The following is a 20,789-nucleotide window of genomic DNA, read 5'->3' on the forward strand; positions in this document are numbered from 1 at the left end:
AAGGGTCATTTTCATTTGGATCAGTGCATTCATTCAACTCATTATCCAGCAGCTAAGGTGGGCCTGTGAAGGGAGGAGCAGGAGAGCCTCTGCTGGCAGCAGTACAACCAGACTGCCCTGAGCCAAAGCTGGAACTTACACTTGATAGTACTTTGTGTTGAAAACACTTAATGCTCTGTTGCTAAGGTTTGCTTAAGTAGTACAGCATACTTAGCTCATTATATATATGGAAAAGCAGAGAGTATCAGTATGTTTCAGAGAACGGCATGCATGAGAAAGGAAAATAGCACAGCATGTTAATATATTTCTCTAAAAAAAACCCAACAATATTCTCATCAGGCAACTCAGAAGGGAAGAGAATTTCTACATCAGATTAAATATCACCAAAAATGCTTAAAATGACTGTCATTTAAATAGTATCAAAAGAAACATTCAGATTTCTTTAATTCCTGAAGAAAGGTGAAGATGATCAGGGATAGGAAAACAGCAGAAGGAATATTGAATTTAAAACTGACTTAGTAAAAAGTAACATAATGTAAAGCTCTAGAATTTAGCTTTGATTCTGTTCTCTTTGAATCACTGGACAAAACTTGCTTTCTCCACTCCTGGGAATTCCCTAGAATGGGGAAAATCCCAGTGAGATTAGAGTAGGTGTAACTTAGCCACTGTCTAGTACATACAATTTACTGGCCTTTCATGATTCTCACAACTGAACAAATACAAAGAAGAGAACAGTTCTTCCCTCTAACATAATACAACATTGTGGTGAAAATGTCTCAGACCTCTTTTGGATCTGGCTTAACATTTTGGTTTAACCTTGGTCTGTTTTGTCTAGCTTCATTTTGAAGATTTGAACATGTGCTGTGAGAAAATATCCATAACATGGAGACAAAAAGACCACACGCTTTTCAAAATCTGATATTCTTGACTCATTTATGCTTTCACTCCTTTTATTCGATCATTAAAATATCTTATTAGGAGGTAGAAAACTTCCAAGATTTCTAAAGAGATTACCTCAGCAATTTAGTTAACTATACCTTGGTTTAAGCATGGGGCAATCTGGTTCTAGGTTTGTAGACTTCCTTCAGATCTTTAATGACTGACAAAACCCTAAAAATCATAGCAAATCTCTATTTTTTTTTTTTCCTGAACATGACAAGATTTTCTTTTAAAAAAAAACCTGAAACTTTTCAGGCAATTCAAACACTTGCCTATTGCTTGGATGTTTGATGGTCTCAGTTCTCTCTGTAGCCCACAGTGATGAACACTATAGAAGCACTACCCAAGCTGGTATCAGGCACAAAAATTGACACTTAGAGGAGTCCCTCTGCAGCACAGTGAGATGCAAAAGCTTTACGCCATCATCCATTCAGAGGGGTTTTTAAAACCTGTTTGATTTTATATCAAAAAACATTTATCACCACAACACAAACAAGTGAATGATAAATTGCTGCAAAGCCGCAGGAATCTTTTCAATGAGTCTTGCCATCAGGGAAAATATGTATTTTATGAAACAGAAATATATATATAAACAACAGATAAATATACAAACTGTTTATATAAGCACATTAATAAATATATCGATATCTATAAATAGACAAGCTGGTTTGTAGATCTTATTACTGAGTGGGTAAACAGCTGAAGTGGCACAACTGTAGAAAATCTCTAGCAAGGAAGAAAATGAAATGAATGGCTGTGACTACACGTAGGAGGGCAACAAGAGTTATATCTTCTTATATGTACAATCACAGCTTAAATTGAAAAAGACCAAAACTTCTAACACATAGAATGAGAACAACTGTCCACAGCTCTTCAAGAACTTCAATGAATAATTTTGTTGACCCTTTGCGCAGAATCAGATTTTACCCTCCTAGACATTAAAAGATGAAGCAAATAGAAAGGCATACAGATCAATGCCCTGAAGCATTTACAGTAGTACACTGTACTGCATTTCAATGAAATTATGGTATTACTAAGTCATCAAATTCCTAAATTATGTTACAAATATGAAAACTTCAATACAAAGAAATTATTTTTTGACTAATTACCAAAAAGCTTTCTCATGGAACAACAAACCTGTAACATTTCCTCACATCACTAGCATTTAAATCTGGGGAAAAGGTGGCACAACATTGGTGAGTTCATAATTTGTGGAATGTTTTATTCTGAAGCTGAAGCTCTAAAGAGATTTAAAACTCAAATAAATCTATCTTCAGATATTTAAGTCTCAGCAAACATTCCATCATTCTTACCAAACATCTGTTTTGTATTTAAGAAAGATTGTGGAAATTTTCAGAATTGCTACTCTCTAGCTTTATTTGCCTCCCACGTTGTTCTTCATTGATGTCTCTCGATTACATTATTTTTGGAATGGCAGTTACATAATTATTTTCAATGCAATCTGACAGTAATGTTAGAATAGACTGTCTCTGAAACAGGCTGTGCTCACCCAGAACTGAAGCAGGCTGCCTACAGTTCCTGTGCTGAACAGAACATTGTATCATGATGAAATACCAGTGCTGAAGCAGAAAAAAAAACCCAGTACAAAACAAAACAACCTCTGCAACCCAAGCAAAGAGTGATTTTTACATGCCCAAGGACAGATTAAGATAAACAAGACATATGAACATTAACCTTTTTTCTATACTTCTTAAAAAAAGGGATTTATCAGACAACAGTGAACAAAGCAGAAATAATATGGTTGGTTGGACAGGCCACATGGTCCTTGCTCTTGTCATAATGATTTTCTATATACTGGTACATCAACAAAGTAATCTATACTATTTTTTAATTCTGATATCTGGTACTGATAAAGTATGATACTTTACTATACATACAGAAAACTGGGCACCTACCATATAAAATCTTGCTGTCAGTCTTTTTCAGATAAAAAAATAAAAATAACCCCCACACACCATTAAGTATTGGCATTTTGCACACAAGCATATTGTGTTTTATAAACTATAATATTATGACCAACATCATAGATGTGTTTTCAGAGTACAGAGTCATCACGACAAAGTACAGTGGGGTCCAAGTAGTTATAATTTTCTTCAATAAGATGTTGTTCTAAAAATTATAGCCAGGAGAGTAATTTTGAGAAATATGATTTTTTTTTATCAAGTTTGTATGAGCAGTGCTTCCTGCTGAATCCATATTTGTCACAAATGAAAAGTATAACCAAAATGAGACATTGTTTACATACATTTATTTAATGTATTATAAATAATGAAAGATACATAATAAATAATAAAGTACACATATATTTATTATATGGGAATAGAATAGAATAGAATAGAATAGAATAGAATAGAATAGAATAGAATAGAATAGAATAGAATAGTTCAGTTGGAAGGGACCTACAACCATCACCAAGTTTAACTGCCAGCCACTTCAGGACAAATTTTTGGTCAAGTTTTTACTTTTAAAGTATCTTAATGTTGGTTCACTGACAAAAGTGTTCCATCTAATTCCATGTAATTATAAAGGCACCAACTAATATCTGGGATTACAGTAACATTAAGGCTTGCAGGGCAAAAATGAGAATGTGCAGGGTGTGGGGGAAGTGTGCGTGGGCTTCACTGGCCAAGATTAACTCTGCAGTGACAGGTAGGAATCCCCTCTAGGTAAGTCCCTTTACCTTTTTCCCAATTTAAGCTCTCTTGGGAGAGATAGAACCCTAAATATCTGAATGAAAAGTGTGATTCTGTATAACCCTGCCTTCTAATGCCTACCAATAGACAATTCTTATGTCTCCATTTAAGCACAGAATTTAATGAGCAACAGGGAATAAAAACTGAAGAAAAATCTGTGCATTTTTGCTGCCTCTATATGAAGTAATACAAGTTCCAGCAAAACCATCAACTACTTTTTTTCCAACAGATCATTTTTCACTTGGTTCTTTCTGGGAAAAAGAAAAATGAAATTAATTTTTAAAAAATTATTGAACAATACTAACAGGATACTCCCAATGAATAATACTAACAGGATCAGACAATTAGAAGAAAGAATGAATATTCAATCTCATTGCTGCTGAGAACATAAGGAATGCCAGTCTTCCCATGAGTCCTGAACTTGATCTGCTTATCCTTTATTTTCAGCTCTGACCAGTATTTTTTTTCTTTCTGCTGTTTATACTATCAGGGTTTATGCATTTTGTATAAATAGGTATCTGAAAGAACACAGGAAATATATGAAGTGATGAAAGGAATAAATTAACAAAAAGGAGTTATGATACTTTGGACGTAAAAGTTATTTTTGAAAGATGAGAGACAGGGAAATAGCAATACAGAAGAGACGTACACTGTAAGAACATGATGTATGAGGAAAACAAGAAGAGGTGAAAGCAAATTAGGGGAAATTTCATGGTTCAACAATGACATGCTATTGCTGTCGCACAGGACAAAAAGGAGGAAAAAAGGACTAAATTTAGAAATGGAAAAAAGAAAGAATAAAATACAGAAGAGAGCACATTGATATATTTGGGAACATTACCACCTTCTTATTTTATAATTAGTTGTCACAAAGATCAACGTGTTCTACAAAGCTGCACCTACTTTGGCAACAACTAGTGAAAAGTAATTTTGTATTTTCTTCAGGCTCGAAGTGCAAGATACAAGGATCCTCAAGGGAACCTGGATGTCAGCATCAAATAACTTAACTGCAGCTTGATATAGGAGCTAACAACTGGAGCCATATAAAACAAGCAAACAAAACCTCACTGGTAAGCTCCTATGGAAAGAACAGCTCAGATAGCTCCTAGAGGCAACAGAATATATATGCTTGCCCAGAGTGTTTTTACACAAATTTGCTACCATCGACTCTGTATTATTTTTATTGCAGGTTTTGATTTGTGCCATCAGATCTTTACTGTCAGGAGTACTAAAATTCACCCGAAGATACTTAAGTCTAGAAATGTATCCAGGAAAATGGTTATTTCCTTTAACAGTACAGCCAGAAAGTAATTCATTAACAAGACAGAATGGAATATTAATCATACCATTCTATGTCTCACAAAGGGGGAGAAAATAAAATATTTTCGGTGTTGGGTGTTAAAATCTAGTGCTGAACACCTGCCTATTGTGACAAATATTTTCAAAGGAGTTCCTTTAGACAACTTCCCATTTGACTGTTGTGAATCTTGCATGTCAGACACCTCCAGACTGAAAAGGCAAGAGACATTTTATTTTAAATAGTCAAAAACTGTTTCCAGTAATAACAGGACAATAACCAAACAATTAAAAATCTGTGGAAGTTATATGGAAAAAGTATTTATTTGGGCTAGAAATTATATATACTTTCATAACAGAACATAATATTCAATGTGTATCAAGGGCTATAGCAGAAGCCCAAGGAATAACCTACAGTACTGACACTGCTAGTGCCCAGTGTACTGATGCTTTGCATGCTATTTACTTGGAACTGCTCAGCTGCTAACAACCCTACAGAGAGCAAAAGGCAATAGTTGTGCTCTCTGTAAAGTGGGATGTTACAATGTGAAGAATGGCCACGTTGCAGAGCATCACTGAGATATAATGACATCTTTTTGTAGCACAAATACAAATCCCTTCTTACTCTGATATTGGACAATTGGTAAATAAGCTTTCATCTCAACATTCTCTTCCCTGATCACAATGATTTTACTTCCTGACTTTTCACTTTCTTTCAACAGAGGTATCAACTCTGGGTTTTCCACAGACAGATGAAGCCTTAGAAGGAATACAGAATGATGGGGAAGGTGCATGCACAGGAGCTTGCTGTAACATCACCTACTGTGTAGTCAGCAAATAAGAGCCAGGTCTGTTATAGCATTAGTAATTTTAGTCTCAAAAAAATACATACAATAATTTTCTCTATCCTTTTATTCCAGCCTGGTTCCATTTCAGTGAACGACAATGGGAAAAGGAATTTCTTTCTGCTATAGTCACTCATATGGTAAGAATTTCAGGAAGAACCCTTTCACATCCTAGACTTTCTGTGTAACTGGACACATGAAAATTTGTATGTACTTAGGGCATACAATTTTGGCATTTTTTTTCCAGATGGTCATACCCAGATCGTTGAAAGAGATATTTTATGAGAGTTCAGTTGTACTAGGTGGGAAAATAGACAGGCTGAAATGTGCAGAGATGTACTGTGTTTCTGAAATGGAACTACATTACCAAAAAATCACTATTAATTTTGTCTCATGTTGCAATACCCAGACTGATGATGTCCATTCTCTACAAACATTCATCTAATGTCTTTTCTCTTTCTTTTCACACTTTCTTTGAGGAAAGTCTACTTCCTTGGCTTAAATATTCTTAAGTATTTGAAGGGATGAAATAAATTATGTTTTGATTCCACTACTGTCATCTTGCAGCATCAGCAACTGTCCTAGCACTGGACTCTACATTTTAAATGGATGAATTTTCTTTTGCCATTATGGTGTTGAAACTGGCCTCTCCTGTCACCAGCCCATGAAAAAGCATGTACACCCTCAGGAAGGTTCAACAAAGAGATTCAGCCACTGATAGCTGGCAAATAGAGCACCCACTAAAAAGATGAAAATACTGATGATCACACTGTTTTACTTTTGTGGGTAGTGTCTAATAGCTTACTGACCTCCAAAGGTGAAAAATTACATTTTAGTGAGAGCAGAAAATTGTGAATCTTTAAGTCAAACAATTAAGTAGCTCTGAATAACAAAACAATAAGGAGTGCCACTAGGTTTCAGACAAGTGTTCTTGGCCAGGCAACAGAACACAAGATGGAGTAGCTGATTTTCTTCTCTCATTAGGAAAATATACTCCAAAAACATATCACCTGCTAGGATCAAAATATTTCTAGATTCATTTACTCCATTACCCAAGTGAACTCTCTAGAGGATTAAGCAATAGTTTCCCAGCCTCACATGGACTAGAGCGAAAAGCTTGGTAAATACTAGTTTTATCTCACAAACCATAATTTTTAATTGCTAACACACATAGGAAAGGCATAATCCTCCACTGATGATGTCATAGTCTATTGCCATGGAAATGACTGCAATATCATAAACACAGGTTTAAGATGACCTCACTTTCATTGGAAAAAGGGAAATTTCACTAGAATGTGAATGCCATTGGGAATAAACACACAGATACCATACAGAGAAAAACTTTCTTACTAGGCAGTTAAACTATAGAAGATGGAGACAACAACTAGACTTGCAGCTGAACAGAAATAAGGTTCTCCTGGCCAAACACTGCATTACCACCAATGAACCTTTAAACAGAGAGCCCTCTGAACTCCTGTCAGGGTTCCCCCTTGCAAGTTCACCACACCACAGAGGAGTCAAATCCCTGCCCTGACAGACATACAGTTTAACCACAAGAACATGAACAAAGTATGGCTATGAGAACCCAGTGTGGGATCTCAGAGCAACGCTGTAGCTGGAACGCTTCCTAGAATGAGTAAGTACTTCAGAAGTGGGAGGAAGAGAACTCCACAGTCCCTTGAAGCACACAAAATAACATGAACTCAGACGCAAATGCAGAAGTATCATCTCAGTGTGGCAAGTGCTAAGCATCTTGACATCAGCTCAGGAAAATACATATATTTAAACTTCAGCTCTGAAGTACTCTAAGAGGCATCAAACAACTCAAGGATTGGAAGCTGAAATTTGTGTGGAAGCTTTGTTTTGTCATGAGTTGGGAAAGTTAAGTACTGTGCCGGACCCCAAGTCGAGAAAAGAAGCTTGAACTGAGAAAACGGAGTGGAGAAATGTACAAGGTGATAATGATCTCACTTAAGAAGAACCTTTTATCTTGAAGGATCTCAAAGCAATTTGCAAACTTAAGCAGACCAGACACTGCAGCTGGTAGGAAAAGAAGCAGACAGCTGGGAACTCATTCATGGGAAGGAGGAGGTAACAGAGGACCCTCTGGTGCCGTATCTGCCAAAATACTGCTGCTGGGAGAAGACAGCAGGACTAGAACAGAGCTTTTCCCTGAATTTTGCCATGCAGCCATGTGAGAAAATTGCAGAAAGCAAGCAGATAGGCAGAGCTGACAAAAAGAGATGCAGAAAAGCAAGGGGCCTTTGCGCAACTGGGGACCTGTCACTATTAGGACTGTAGTTTCCCTGCTTTTTATCTCAATTTCAACCCTTTAGGTAGACTTTTCACACTTTCTTCAGTAAAAACTATGGTCATTCCTATTATTTTTGCCTCTTTTAATACTTACTCCAATTCTCCTTACTTATTCCTATCTTTTTACAAAGCAAACTGCACTTCTTCCTGTCCTCTAATTGCAAAATGTTTTCCCAATGCACAATAGGGTAAATAGTTCTGTTCTTGGTGACTGGGATTCATGTAGTACAGGCCTGACTGTAGTACCACATCGGGTATTTTTTAGCTCAAAAGCACTACTAAATATATACTATTAAAACTTTAACCAGACAAACGAGTCTAAAAACCAAGAGGTATATTAGTTATTGCTGAAATGGAATTGCCTCTGGTAGTAAAAACAGTGCCTAATTACAGTACACAGTAGTGTAGGACACAAAATTAAGGCACTAAATGAAAGGGCAGGGACATTTCAATTAAATTGAATCCAGAATGCAACACTTTTGTTGTGCTTAACTTAAAAGATATTGTGTGACTACTTTCACATTCATATTTCCTGAGACTTCTAAAACTTCCACATTTCCATTTAGGAAGGGGAGGAAGAAACCCGTTTTCATGGATAAGAGCCAAAAACAAGGGCTGAGCAGGTGTTCTAGCACTACCAGTCCTTCTCAGAGAGGGCCCACAGCATCCTCTGTGGCACAAACAACAGTTGCTTTCACAAGGTGCCAGCTGGGATCAATGGAACACTGTCTCTTGCTTGGGGTTCACAACCTTAGTTGCAAATACAGCCCTTGTAATGAGTTAAAAAAAGTCCCTGGTGGCCTTGCCCTAGTTATTTTGTGTTAATTTAAGAAGCACCCAAGCAGACATTTTCCCTCCTTTTTTCCTCATCAATATTTTGTCTTTTTTTTGTTAGAGGAACTTTGTTGGAAGCTTTTCAAGTCTGGAGTATAACATCAAATACCTTTAACATGCTAGAATATTAAACTGTGTCTCACCCTAAAATAAACTATCACTCAGATTTTGCTGGAGGACAACAATTTTATTTCACTTTGCAGCAGTGAAAAGTTTATTTTCACATAAATGAGCTTGGATCAGGCCCTGTATCACCACTGTCTGGGCCAGTAGAGATACTCAAAAGTTGTATATGCACAGTTGACGATTTTCTTATTGAATGCCATCAGCTTGAATTTTATCTAATATTTTTGGGCCCTCAAGGCAGAGCTTTTGTCCTGCCACACAAGAGAAGGCAAACAGGAGTTTCTCTAAACATTTAGGTTGTCTAAAATCAGAGCAGGATAACACAATTCTGAGCCTGTATATATTGCATTTAAAATGCACCCAAATTTTGCTAGGTCAGAGAAGAAGGAGGAGACAGCATTGGGTCTGAAATCAAGCCCATATTTTTCACTATTACATAAATGAAACAATTCACAGATGACACATTTCCTCATGCCTTGATGTCTTTCACTGGATCCAAAGATTAATTTCCTCAACTGGACTAAGCTTGTATTCCTTCACAGTTGTGTTTTCCCATGCTGCTGGCAATGGCAGATAGTCTAGAATGAGGAGTGGCTGCTGCAGGGGAAGCATTACTGATAAAAACAAAAACACAAATGAAATGGATTTGAATGATTCTAGAACACTTCACTGCTAGGAGAAGATGAAGAGCAAAAAAAATATCAAAACAAGGCAAAACCATTAAGAGTTGGTGACATGCATGAGAAATGGTGGAAACGAGAACATGTGTCACATCTGGAAACAAAGGAAAGATTCTCTCTGATCACTCAGAAAAAAAAGTCCTTTTTCACATTCCCACCAAAAAATGTCTGCAATTATTGTTCCAAATACTACACTTCTGAAAAATAAATTACAGACATAGTTTTGGATCATGGACATTTCCAATGTGCCAATGAGCTATTTACTTCATCACTTCAGCAGACAATAATCACCACTAGAGACTTAAAAGGAAGACAGAGACTCACACTAACGAGATACCTTTGCCATTTGGCCCAAGCAGAGGTTGTGCTCTGTTAGCAAAGAGGATTTGATGTGTTTGGAACGTTCATACCAATGTGCATTGTCACTGAAGATTAGCAGCACACTACTCTGTATGGAGCTCTGTGCTTTCTCTGCCTTGCCTTTCTGTCTTGCTGAATTCTACAGTCAATCAGATCAGTACTTGCAGTAATTATTAACGGTGGTTGTTACAGCGGGGGCTAGAAGCAGAACTTTTAGTTCTACTCCCTAAAGGGAGTGAAGAAATGTGATGAGAGGAAAGAGGCCCACAGAAAACTAAGACTTGAAATCCTGAAAATTCTAAAAAATGCAGTTTTCCACTATTTGGACTGGTGTCATTCTCTTGAGTTAAACTGAAAGACTGTTGTTGTTGTGACTATCCAAAGACTGTTTTTCCATCTTACATTTTGTTCTATGCTTCTGCTGTTTTCAATTGCCATGCCAAAGTTTCCCCTGTTTATTCTAATTGTTTTAGTGTGTCTGACTCTTATTGGCTTATATGTTTAGTCTTGTCCTGATTTAATATGAATTAAAATGCCAATGCCACGACCAGTCTGCAAGTATGAGTCAGAAGAGAAACTATTTAAATAATACTGTGGATGGTACCCATCTGGTTTGATATCTAGATCATATAGAATAATGCTGTTTTTGTTTTCTACTACTATTGCCTGCTATTGCCAATGAAGTGTTGATTGTGATTGTGACCACAAATATGTTTTGCTCCTGGTCCTATTAAGCCAAAAGAGTGTGGTTTACTGCATGTATGTACGTGAGGTTGTTTTGATCATATGAAGTTCGCTTTAGAAAACCCACATTCTGCCACTGCAGCGCTACAGGACAATAAGAAAACAATTTACAATGAGAACAGTGTTTTTAAAGCAAACCACTGGGGCCCTTCCTTTTAGAAGAATTTTAAGACATGCTACCCTTTCTTCTGAATTTGATTTCTCAGAATTACATCTGAGTATCTGAATTTAACTAAAGGTCCCTGTCCTTTTCTGTCCTGGTCATTATATAAGATTCAGCACACTTCAAACTGTACATTTCCATTTTACACAGAAGTTACACTCCTTTAATTCATTAGTTTACTGTACTGAGTAAAACCATTACATGCTAATTTTTTTTTTTTTTCATGGTGAATCTGGCTACCATATGCCCAGTGGTGACTTGAAGCTTTTTGGTACCTTGCCTCTACAGACCTGGGAATGTTTAACATTTAAAGTCTGCCACTACCATTTTAAATCTGACCCTGAGCTTCCAGCTCTCCAGTCAGAGGGCCAAGATTGTGTGCTAAAGGGCCAACAGGGTATTTTACCAGTTTGAGTTATAACACAGCATTGTTTAGCTCTGGCAGAGTCTCAATCAATATTATTACCTTCTAAGAAAGATAGGCTTTAGTGTTGAGTGATGAAGATGCCCATTAAACACAATGTCTACATAAATGCGTCCAGCTTTCACTGTGTAACTCTCACAAATTTATTCAGGCTCCTCCAAATGAGTGACAGGCATTTAACATGATCACTCTTGTCCAAATCTTTTATAAACTGAAACATCAACACTAATGACAAACTCACAAAACCCTGATGCTCCTTCATTCCAGCTGAAATGAACCCTAGCTTTAAATCCAGAATATGCAGCCCTGGCTAAATCCCATATACAAAGACAAGCAAGAGTTATGCTCCTGGAATCTAATCCTAACCTGACAATTTTTATATTTCATAAAGCTTGTTTATAGTTTCCTGTTCCACCTAGTTACAATCAAGCCTACTGCTTTGTACTTTCCGGTAATTTTACCCAGCTTTTCCTAACCCAGGATACATTTAAACAATGTCTGCATAGGTACAACATGGAAATTTTGGTCAGATTAAACTTTTGCCAGCTGAATTTAAACACACTGTTCTTCTTATTTTATTAAGTGCCTGAAGTTCTGTGCTAATAACAGAAAGAATGAAGCCATCCCTTCTTTTTCAACTGAAGCTGATTAGCTTATCACTTATAAAAAGTCCTTTCAATGCTACTTAAAGCAGAGGCTAATAATGGTGTCAGATATGTACTTGTGATTGCATTTGTGCATTTTAAGAAACCCCCTCAGCTGATTGAAAAGTGAAATGGCTTTTCTTCAGCCACTTAATATCAGTGTAACAGCATCTGTCACTCCAGCCCATGGTGTAATTTCTGGTTACAGTATGGTCAGTTAATATGCCTTCAAATAAATTACTGCATTTTTATAATATAAAACATGCAGCCAAAAAAAAAATTAAAAAAAGAGTAAGACATTTTCTTCTTTGTTTGTTTAGGTGTCAAGAAAAGCCCAAAGCTGCAGTTGTCAGCAGTGCTTAAACTGGCAATTTTATTTCTGCTTTTCCCTCCAGATTTTAGACAGACAGGAAAAGGAATGTCTTGAGGTTAGAGCACCAAGTTTTATATTTCAGTGCAACGTCATAAGCATCTGAGAGCTCATTCACACATAACATCAAGATCACTTCCACAGTTCTTACTCTGACTTACAAGACAACTATTCTCCTTGGAAAGCTGCCAGTGTGTTCTGCAAATTACACAGAGCATTAAATCTTTCTGACACAGGTTCTATGATTATTTAAGGGACTTCATCATTTCTGCAGCACAAGTCTATGCCTAAGCAATATTCACTCCTCAGCATGTTCCCCTAATCACATGTTCTGCTCTTTCTTGACCCACAGGCTTTGGTATAATAGCCTCTTGATAAAGAACTTTTACTGCAGAATTCTGAGCATAACAAGCTGATGCAGTCCAGATATATACACTTTAAATCTTATTTTTACCAAGTCTGCATAGAGAGTATGGAGATGTGTTTAAAATAGTACAAATCAAAGACTGATTTCCAAGTTTACTGGGACTGACAAGGCCAGCCAGTTCAGGTTAGAATTTGCATCATGAATTCTTGCAATTTTGCTTGAATTCTGTTGTTTAGTATTCACTACAAAGCCAGGGCTACCGGAACCAAGAGCTCTTATGAACTTCTGTACTTCAATTTTTCTAAGTTCTCAAACCTTACCTATGTACAAAAAAGAAAAAAAAGAACAAAAGACAATGAGACCCATATACTTAATTTAAAAAGCAAAATGCTCAGAAAACAAATATTTATTTAAAATTAAGCTATTAATTTAAACAACTTTTTAAATAATTAAAAAATAGTTTGGCAGTTCAGAGCTCCTAAATTTTTGAGGGCTTCCTATATGCACTTCTTCATATGTTTGGATATTAATACCTTGGGAGGGCCTTCCTCTCTCTCCCTCAATCTCATTTTCAAGTGTCCCACAAAATGTTGTATGCAAGTAATCAATTTACAACCTGCTGGTTCATGGAGCAGGTACATGAATCATTTGGCACCCATTTGTTTTTTTTTGCAGTATTAACCTTACTTTCTCACTTTTCCAGTGCAGACAAGAGTGCTTTGAACTGAATATGTGTTACGGTGGACCAGCTTGATTTACTTTCATGAACTCGTGTCAGACTCCTCTGCTGATAAGGAGTATCAGAGTTCCAGGTTTTGCCTACGGAACGCTGCTTGCCTGGCCAAGGCCAACACCGACCCAGGCAGCACAGCTGAAAACATAAACCCAAGTCTCTCCCCTCTCCAGAGTCACAGACAGCTGATCAAAGCTCCAGCACGCAACACCTTCAAACCTCTCCCCGTTCCCACACTCTTATTTCCAAGTACTATTTGCAGCTGACATCACCCGCCCCTTTCACAGTCTCAGAATCCCAGCATGGATGAGGCTGGAAGCGACCACAGCGCACACCCGGCCCAGCCTCCCTGCTCAAGCAGGGTCATCCCAGGGCACAGGGGCGCACCCAGAGCGTTCCCGAACGCTTCCAGCGATGGAGACTCCACAGCCCCTCCGAGCAATCTGTGCCTGTGCTCAGTCCTCTGCCGCGGTTCTCCGCCCGGGGCCGAGCGCTCCTCCCGCCGCGTCTGGAGCCGACCCCGCTGCTGCCGTCCCGGCCCGGGGAGAGCCGTGACAGCCGCTCGGTTCGGCCCGGGGAGAGCCGTGACACCCGCTTGGCCCCGGCCCAGCCCGGGGAGGCCCGGCGTGCCTGCCCTGTTCCCCGGGCACCGTGACGCCCTGCGCTCCCATGACCTCAGGGTCGCTCCGCCCAGTGCGGGCAGAAAACCCCCAGCCGGTACTAACCTGACCAGGTCGGTCATACAGGATCCCACCACCACCACCTCCGCGGCCATGGCGCCCTCGGACCCTGACCCCGGCCCGCCCCGGCCCCGCCGCGGCTTCTCCCGTTGCCATGGGCGACGGGCTGCCCGCGGGGCCCTTCGCCCGGCAGGGCTGTCCCCGCCGAACGCCTGCTGCCAGGACAGCCCCCCCTCCCCGTTCCCCTCTGTCCCGCGGCACGGTCCGCACAGGCACTTGCGGCGGACGCCAATATTGTGCCGGTGAAGACCCCTTCGGGCCGGGTGGGAGCGGCGGCGGCGGCGGCGGCGGCGCGGGGGGAGCGGCGGCGCGCACGGCGGGCGCGGGGGCGCGCACGGCGTTGCCCAGCGGCGAGTTCCGGCCGCCGTAGGTAATGGCGGGGCCGGGACGGGAGGGATGGGGCGAGCCAGCCGGGCAGGGACAGCGGGAGGGAAGGAGCGAGCCAGCCGGGCAGGAACAGCGGGAGGGAAGGAGCGAGCAGCGCCACAGCCCTTCCCGGGCCGGCGGTGGGCGGAAGGGGAGCCGGCGGAGGCCGGCGTTAGCTGGGGAGGGGAGGGGCGGGGCGGGCGCAGCGCCGCGGGCGGCGGCAGCAGCCGTGGGGGGAGCGGGGCTTGGCCAGGGTCAGCCCGGAACGGGAGTGGATGCACGGCAAGTTCCCCCTGAATGTGGGGAAGAGCCTCTTTGCTTTGTGGGTGACAGAGCGCTGGAGCAGATTGTCCAGAGAGGCGCGGGATCTCCCTCACTGGAGATACTCAAGAAGTGCCTGGACACAATTCTGTGCTTCAGGAGGAGCCTGCCCGAGCAGGGGGGTCGGTCCAGATGAGCCGCTGGGGTCTTTTCCGGCCTTACCCATGCTGGGATGCTGAGCGTTCTTCAGTGCCAGCGCTTAGGTAGCTTGTGTTCAGCCGGGGCTCCGCAGGTGCACATTGCTGATCGCATTCCGTGGATGTGCTGGGGCACGGCTGCAGGAGGGGCGGTCCTGGGTCCCTCCTTTCCCCACTCACACCCAGACACCAGCTCCTGCCGCCCGCCCCCAAAGTGGAAACCACGCAGCCAGCTTGCCGACAGCCACGCCGAGTGGGTTAGGCAGGAGAGGTCGTGTCATTCTTCCAGGTTTCCATCACAATATTCACCTTTTCCTTTTAAAAATCTTCTCCTAATCCTCATTATGTTATGGCCGGTGTCTTGTATCCTCACTCTCTCCGCTACCCAAAGCAGTGCCCGGGACTTCATTGTTACCGTGAATCCTGTGTCACATTAGCCCGAAGTCACAGTGATAGCCAGCTGAATCGGAGAGGATTCAACTATTCTTTTGTTTGCTTCTTTCCAAGGTTTTGTTTTGGGAGGGAAACAGTCCAGTGAATTTTGTTTTTCTTCATTCCCCTGAGTTTGTGTTCAGTTTCCAGTATTGTGGGAAACTTACGCTGTAGAAAAACAATGTATATGACAACTGAAACTTAGGAAACTCATACAAGTTGTGTTCTAGTTTGTAAAGCCCTTTGTTTACAAAATAAATCAGTGAGTTTACTTGATAATAAGCCTTTAAGTTTTGTGTATCTGGCTTGTTAAATAGAAGGTACTGTGATTTTTAAAAATGATGCAATAAAATACAGAAAAATGCCTAACAGTCATTTAAATCTTGTTTTGACAATATCTGCACATTTTATTAACAGAAAGATAGGGAATCACATTTTAAAATTCATTTACAAGATGCATCTGGTGAGCTGTGATCACCAGGTGTATCACATTTTTCAATTTCACCCTCATAATATTACAGTCCCCTTAAAACGTGTCATTATCAGAATCAATTCTGTGATCTTGTATAACTTCAGGATTGCTAGAAGGATAGCTTATTATTCAGTATGTTCTCATGATTTTAGAAGTTCTTAACTTCATCAGTCCAGCTGCTCCCTGCTTGAAATTACTCTTCCCTGCAGCAGGGCTGGCAGATTGAAGTATGTGCCCTGTTGTAATCACTCTTGTGCAAAGTGCTTAAACTAATTTTTATTAGCAGTTCAATCTAAGCCACTGGACTTTGCAGTGAAATATGTCAAGAATGGGCTTGTGTTTTCTCAGTCCCTCTGGGGAAGAATAAAGGTGAGTAGGCAGAAATTTTTAGTAGAAAAATAGCAAACTGGAGGTAGTATCTTAAATTGCTGTAGGTGTTTGCTAAACAAATGTAAGTTGCTCTATTGTCAATTAAATCATATATGAGAACACATTATGAGTTAGGGCATGGATACATAGTCTTCAGCTTCTTCATGCCATAAAATGTATGAGCCAGTGTATTAAAGATAATTACAGTTTTTAGGAAGTGTTACTTTATTAGTCTTTCAGTTTGCCTTAAAGTGCCCAGCCTTTGCTTTATTAAGATACATTCTGAACATCTAGGACAAACATGTAACATTGCTTCCTGCTACTCCTATGTGAATGGCTTTCATGAGAACAGAATGTTGCTGAACAGAAATTTAATGTTGCTCCCAGTTACAGAGATTTAGTAGATTCTGCAGAATATCCATTAGTTACTAATTAATGCTTGTAAACTGAGTGTGAGAAACAACAGAAAATTGCAATTATTGCCATGAGTTGTTCACACTCTTGTTATAGAACTTACTAATACAGCAGTCCATGTGCAGCATTTTTAAGAAAGTGAATGCTGCGTGTATTAGTGTTTTTCAATTAAATCCTATTTTAAAAATATTTTTGAATGCTTAGGATTTATGTATGAACTCTTCTGTCCCTTATTGTTAGCTTTTAAAAGACATCATTAAGTTCTATAAATTTCCACCTAATGAAGTAGTATAAAAGTAATACTGATTATTAGTGAGCACACTAGTGCTCTTGGAAATTGCAGATGAGAATACCGAGAGGTATCAGACTCCTGGGCCCATTGCAGTTAGTGTAAGTTCTCTGATTTTAGGGGAAGCAGAACACGTGTGACTTGTCAATTACAGACTGACTGGGAATACTCACAAGAATGACTGGGTGGGGAAGTGTCAGAGTGGCCCTCAGTTTTATGCCTCTTTTTTAGAGGCTTAGGGCCTTAATTAAATGCACCTAGGACGTAATTCTGTCTTTATGTTGATACTGGATAAACAGAGTTAACTGAATGTTGCGGGAGGTGGGAGGAAAAAAAACCACCCGTGTTTATTTTTTCTCTATAAACCTGTGCACAGTTCTGTTACTTTACATTCCTGATCTTTTGAGTGTTTAGCTTTTTTTCTGTTGATGTTTGTAAAGTACATGTGAATCTATATCAAATAAGTAGATAATTTTAAAATTTTATTTTCTCCCTTTGCAGTTCAAGACAAAAGGAAGGAGGAACATAATAAAATGTCACCCGAAGTGGCCTTGAACAGAATTTCTCCAGCACTTTCACCCTTCATTTCCAGTGTGGTCAGGAATGGAAAAGTAGGACTAGATGCTACTAATTGCTTACGGATTACAGACTTGAAGTCTGGGTGAGTTCCTCATCTGAAAAGAGCACCCAACCCCTTACAGTTGTCTGTTCAAAACCGAGTTTTATTAGGTTCATGTGTTTAAGCATTTTAAACACAGCTGGAGTTGACATACTAGTTGACATGCTAGCTACATTATTTTTTGTCTTGCTACCATTTTGTAGTTTGGGAGACTAAATTTGTCATATTTTTGGCAATAATAATCTTGTTAAGACACCCGCATCGCTGCCACTTGATTGTGCTGATTTTCAGCAGTGAGGTAGTTACAAACACTTTTTTCTGTTGTTTATCACTTGCTTAGTCAATCTTCTCTGTATACCAAAAATTGAAAGACAAATTTGTGTGAACTTACCTGTAGTCATGAATATGCCAAACCAGAAGAAAAAGTAACTTTTCCTTTATCTGGCCTCCCTCAAGTTCAGTACATCAAGTGGCTATAGGGCCAGGTGTTTGAAATAAGCTAAGCTGCTCCTTTTATTTTTAATTCTAGAAGCATTCAGATTAGTTTTCAGATAGTAATAGAATTTTGGGATTTGCATATACAAACAGACTTTGATATATAACCTCTGTGAATAATACATGAGGAGAGTGAAACGTTTAGATGACACATGTCAGAAATTGCTTTATTCTTACAGAGTTGGGCATCTAACAGCATCTTTTTGATTTGGGTTTTATTTTGTTTTTTGCTACAGGAGCTCAGACTGAAATTACTTTTGCTTTAGATACACAAATCATCTTGTTGTACAAACTACTTCTTTGTGTATAATTTTGAATGATAGCATAATAAAAATACCAGAAGATGGTCAGAAGAACCACAAATCACTGTTGTTTAAAAGGCAGTTCTACTGAAACTTTGTTTAATGTGCTTCTGAAGGCTGTTTTATTATATTTTCATGAAAAGCTTCAGAGGTGCTTTTCTGGTTGTAACAATGCCTTTTCAGGAATGAGTTTTGCATTCTGGGGTTATTTTGAAAGGAACCATTCCCTCCCTGTGAAGTGCTGGGACAGAGTAGAGAATTTACGTGGAGGTCTAAGAAGCCACTTTTGTTATTAGTGTTGACTGGCTTGACATTTAGGCTTGCAAATTACATAAGACAGGCTGAGCACTTCTGCATCTGCTGCTGTCATTTCATGCTAGATCTTGCTTTCCCTTGAACTAGTCTTATAGGAGAGCTGTGATGGGAGCGCTTATATTTTTTCCATTGAAGACTAAGAGAAAGGAATAGTAGAGAGAAAACAAAAAAAATAGCAGAGAGAAAAGAAAAGCAGAGAGAAAACACAAGTATTTGTTGGGAGGTGGCTAAGGGGTTTGCTTTCTACCCACTGAATGCTTATGCTGCCTGTCTTTAAAGTCAGAGATTAAAATAATAAAAAGCAGTATTTTCTAGCTGACTCTTTTCACTGGTATTTTTAATAGGTGTCTAAAGTTTTTGGCCACTGATCTTGCCAAGATGATCTGATATTTGTTTTGTTAAAACCTGAGTGTTTTTTTCAGAAGTTTATTCTTTAAAAAACTAAAAGCTGCCAGCAGCTGCACCTGTCTCTCAAACCCAGAGATTCAAATTGTATAGTAACTCTGTTAATGTGGAGTTTACACATAAGTGCAGCACCTGACAGAGGTTGTCTCATGTCTTGCTTAAAGACCCTGGCCCTCCTAAATGCACATGTTAGAAATACTTTTTTTCTTGTTCTGGAACATAAGCATAAACCTCATTCTCTCTGTTGAGTCTTTGTTTTAGCTTGAGGTTGTTGGGACATGGAGTCAGGATAATCAAGGTTCTTCATTTATTTCAGTATTATTTTGAAGGTTTTCTTTCTTTGGTACAACTAGTTTCTTAAAAACATTGCTGTAAACAGAATTAATTAACAATTGCTTGAAGTTGCTTTGAAATATAAATTTCATGCATGTGTTTGTAGGAAGGATTTTTGTTTGTTACAAATGTTGGTTATTTATAACAGAAAATTTTGAATTCATGTGTCAATATGGAAATACAAAATTCTCATGATTTAGTGCTTTATGCTGTCACTGAACTGATGAACAGTGCAAAATTACTTATCATACTATGGATGTCCCTTCCATAACTCAGGATGTAGTTCAGTGGTCATTAATCTTGATACAGGAGTTCTTTGACACTCCACAGGCTGTTTCTCAGAGTGTCGCGTCAGGTGATAAATAGCAAAATCCCTAACCCACAGCCTTGTTAGTAGATTTAAATTTGTTGCTTTATATTGACTTAGAGGAAAATTTCGTAGGGCTTTGAGAGTTCAAAAATTATTTAAAGGTCATTGGCCTACTCCCCTCCTCTGTCCTCGCATCACGAGATGATCTAAACCCCTGTATACTTTCACTTTCGTTACACTTTTTAAAAGGAAACAAAATAATGCAGACAAAATAATCGGAAGAGGCAAATGTAGGTGATATCAACATGAAGAAAGAGAACTGTGAGGCCACTGAAGTTGGACATAAATGGGAAGAAAATGAAAGCTAATTTTAGAGAAATGGGATGAAGTTCAGAATATCAATTGCAAAACTCCCTTCAATTTCAATGGGTTGAAATCAGGCTTTAAACATAGAATGTGGAACCAGTCAGGTTTAGATTAAATGGTTGAAGTTAGATAAAAAGAGTTCTTGTTCACAAATGGGTATGACCACTTGGTAGTACAAAGTGCAGAAACTTTGCTTTTGAATAGTGATTGTACATTTATTCACATGTGACAGGGGTTGTACACACAGTAGTCTAGGCTGTTGAAACCCTAGCCTAGCTTGAGTTTATTACAGAATGCAAATTTTTTCTGCTTTAATTTGTGTGTTATGTGGAAGATTTTTAGTAATAAATATATACAATTTTACTGCAACCTTTAAATTCTTTTAATAGTTATGGTAATCATCTCAATATCTGTTCATTTTGAAAACAGAAGCGTCTGTAAGCTTCTGGGGAGGAGCTATGTTGTTGCTCCACTGTCACATACCATACTGTTACTCTTAGAGAAAATAGGAATTACTGTTGTCACATCCCTTCCCTAATGAACCAGTGCTTT

At 39.2% G+C, this 20,789-nt stretch overlaps 2 protein-coding genes across 5 annotated transcripts in view; one reads left to right on the top strand and one right to left on the bottom strand.

Moving 5' to 3' along the window:
• Positions 1 to 14,548, bottom strand: part of RBKS (ribokinase) — a 72,074-nt gene extending 57,526 nt beyond the window's left edge. Inside the window, exon 1 of one of the 2 annotated variants that reach the window (XM_021552282.2) lies at positions 14,278 to 14,548. In XM_021552282.2, coding sequence (XP_021407957.1) covers positions 14,278 to 14,327 — 50 coding nt within the window. In that variant the 5' untranslated portion in view covers positions 14,328 to 14,548. The remainder of the gene's footprint in view (positions 1 to 14,277) is intronic. The other variant, XM_021552290.2, reaches the window with a different exon arrangement.
• A 32-nt stretch (positions 14,549 to 14,580) lies between these two features.
• Positions 14,581 to 20,789, top strand: part of BABAM2 (BRISC and BRCA1 A complex member 2) — a 159,314-nt gene continuing 153,105 nt past the window's right edge. For 2 of the 3 annotated variants that reach the window (XM_021552247.2, XM_021552268.2), the window contains exons 1-2: positions 14,581 to 14,662; positions 17,594 to 17,753. In XM_021552247.2, the coding sequence (XP_021407922.1) occupies positions 17,626 to 17,753 (128 nt within the window). In that variant the 5' untranslated portion in view covers positions 14,581 to 14,662; positions 17,594 to 17,625. Of the gene's footprint in view, positions 14,663 to 16,293; positions 16,390 to 17,593; positions 17,754 to 20,789 lie in introns of those variants that run through there. The other variant, XM_021552258.2, reaches the window with a different exon arrangement.

Source organism: Lonchura striata, chromosome 3 (assembly GCF_046129695.1).
Source record: "Lonchura striata isolate bLonStr1 chromosome 3, bLonStr1.mat, whole genome shotgun sequence".
Lineage (NCBI taxonomy): Eukaryota > Metazoa > Chordata > Aves > Passeriformes > Estrildidae > Lonchura > Lonchura striata.